Source organism: Montipora capricornis, chromosome 14 (genome assembly GCF_036669925.1).
Source record: "Montipora capricornis isolate CH-2021 chromosome 14, ASM3666992v2, whole genome shotgun sequence".
Classification (NCBI taxonomy): domain Eukaryota; kingdom Metazoa; phylum Cnidaria; class Anthozoa; order Scleractinia; family Acroporidae; genus Montipora; species Montipora capricornis.
The window spans coordinates 30987214-30989713 of NC_090896.1; the positions used below are offsets into that span (position 1 = coordinate 30987214).

General features: G+C 39.7%; 1 protein-coding gene across 1 annotated transcript in view; it reads left to right on the plus strand.

The window, feature by feature from the left end:
• The window catches only part of LOC138032986 (extracellular calcium-sensing receptor-like), a 7513-nt gene that overhangs the window by 3729 nt on the left and 1284 nt on the right, over window positions 1-2500 (plus strand). The window contains exon 2 of the mRNA XM_068880711.1: window positions 2201-2500. This exon is cut by the window's right edge and continues 1284 nt beyond it. Coding sequence (XP_068736812.1) covers window positions 2201-2500 — 300 coding nt within the window. The remainder of the gene's footprint in view (window positions 1-2200) is intronic.

Genomic DNA, 2500 nt, shown 5'->3' on the forward strand with positions numbered 1-2500 from the left:
GAGCACGAGAACAAGGCCGCTGAGCGCCCGCAATCATTCTCAATTTTGTTGACAAGTTTTCCTTGGTGACCCGTACAGTCTGACAAGTTTTTCAACTTCTTAAGTTTTTCCTTGAAAAGTGCACTTGTTCAAAAGCTAGCATGCAACTTGACAAGTTGCAGAACCAACAAAGAAAACTTGTTAGTATAAATACACAGGTGATTATATAAAATCGCGCGCTCTCATTGGCTCGCTATCTCGGATTATCAACCGATAATCACCTCGACGGACAAAATGGCTGCCAGTAGTCGTTTTGCCACCGTAAGTGAAGATGATTTCGCGTTGAAATGTTTTTTTTTTTCTCTTTTTTGAAATAATCACCTGTGTATTTATACTAAAACATTTATCCGCCTCAGGCTCAGTGATTATCGGTGAATATTCACCTCGACTTCGTCTAGGTGAATATTCACCGATAATCACTTCGCCTTCGGCGAATAATTGTTAAATAAGGAAAAGTTGCTCGTGTGTAACCGGCATACAGGGACGACACAAAACCGGGTTACATTTGCAACCCTTGGGATAAATGCAGGGTTTTCAATAGGTTTTCAAAGTACCGGATTTAATAATGAAGTACCGGACATGGTTATTTTCCGTTGTAAAGCCGATTTGCAAGTGCATTTGGAGCGACACCTCCCTACTGGGTCCCCTTATAAATTAACCTACAAGGTTAGTATTAGATTCCATCCACTAAAACCACTCTGGCACATTTCCTTACAATTACACGACGTAATATCCCCTCTTAAATATGACAAGCTTACCGCTGTAAAAAGAATGAAAACAGGCAGAATTAGAGCTTTAGTTCAACAAGAAATATCGTTTCTAAGCAAAGCCGCGCTGATCTACAGTATTTAGGTCTAAAAATCACTTTGAAGACGGTTAGCTTTTACTTGTTTTGCTGGGTACCACTATGTCAATACTCTAAAAAATTCGATTTTTCAGGAGCTTGTCTCGTTAGTCTAGTGGATGCAAGGGAACCCATCGATCCGGTTTCAACTCTTCGGCTCGCATAAACTGAATGTTCTCTGCACATTGAAATGTTTGTTTCTTTGAAGTAGATTTGAAGTCTAAAGTAGATTGTACGTCGTGTAAGTTAAATAAGAAGGGAAATGTGGGTTTGAGGGATGGAATCTAATGCTAACTTATAAATTACTATGAAATTACTCAGAAATGCTGTTTACATTGAATTTCCTGAGATTGAAGAAAAGGACAGAAAACTGAAATGCCAAGGATTTATTGCGCGTGGTCTTGTGTTTCTTCAGTCCATCCTGAGATACCCAAGTCCAAAAAGAAAAGGGAGCCAACAAAGCTACATATTTATGGCGTCAAACCACCGGACGTGAAATGGCAAACAATCGGCCGGGACAAAACGTCCGGCCTCGAACGAAAACTCTGTAAATTAATTGCAGTTTTTTAAAGTATAAATAGGGCTATGTTTGTCAGGAGTCCTTCACACCTGAAGTGGTAAATGCTCGAAGGAATTCACATGTCGTCCAGTTAGTTACCGTGTAAGTTTCATCAAGAAAAACTAGTAGCTAGACTGGCATTACGAGTTTAGAAAACGGTGCATTCTTCGAAAAAGAATGTAGGAGTCTTTCGCTCCTTATTTCTGCTTTGGGAACCTGAGAAAGATTTACGGGGATTGACGCTAGAAGCGCTGCTAAACTTGGAAACATTCGTTTCGGAAAGAAAATTTCTTTTGAACGGATACAAGTAGCTACAAGTGGCGGCCATCTTGGTTCTATCAACTTCGATTTCTGTCTTTGTTTCTCAAACAACTTTAAAAAGACACCAAAATTTATTCAGTAACGACAACACCCTTGGGTAGGAAAGTGTAAATGGTTTAACTAATAATAATGATAACAATGATGTAAACAAGCTATCACTTATGACTGACAGCAGCTTAAAAAAAGTGAACGGAAATGATGTCTGCTAGTTACGCACCTGCTATGCTTGCTTTCCAGAATTTTGCATAAGTATTGTTTTTATTTTCTTTTGGGACCATTGCCAAAGAGAAACTGGAAGCAATGCTTATGGAAAATTTTGGAGAGCAAACAAAGAGTCTTATGGTATTTTTGAAAATGGCCTATCACGTAAAAGCCAGTGTATTGGCAGGTTTTAGTTTAAGTGAATTGAATAAAATTTGTCTTTTATTTTGCTAAAGGAAACTATTTGGTGAAAAGCTTACAACGCGACTCGAAGTCTCCTGGTGGGAAGAAATTTGTCACGCTTGGGACCTGGGAATGGACTACACGGAGGCTTCAGTTCGTCAGCAATAATATATCATGGAATGGCTGGACGTCTAAGCTTCCTCACTCGCATTGCAGTTTACCGTGTGAACCTGGGTACTATAAAGTTTCAGGAAGCGTCTCATGCTGTTGGCAGTGCGTTCCTTGTCCTATTGGTTCAATCACAAACGTCAGTGGCAAATCAGCGTGCTCTTTTTGTCGGCCGGGATTCACTT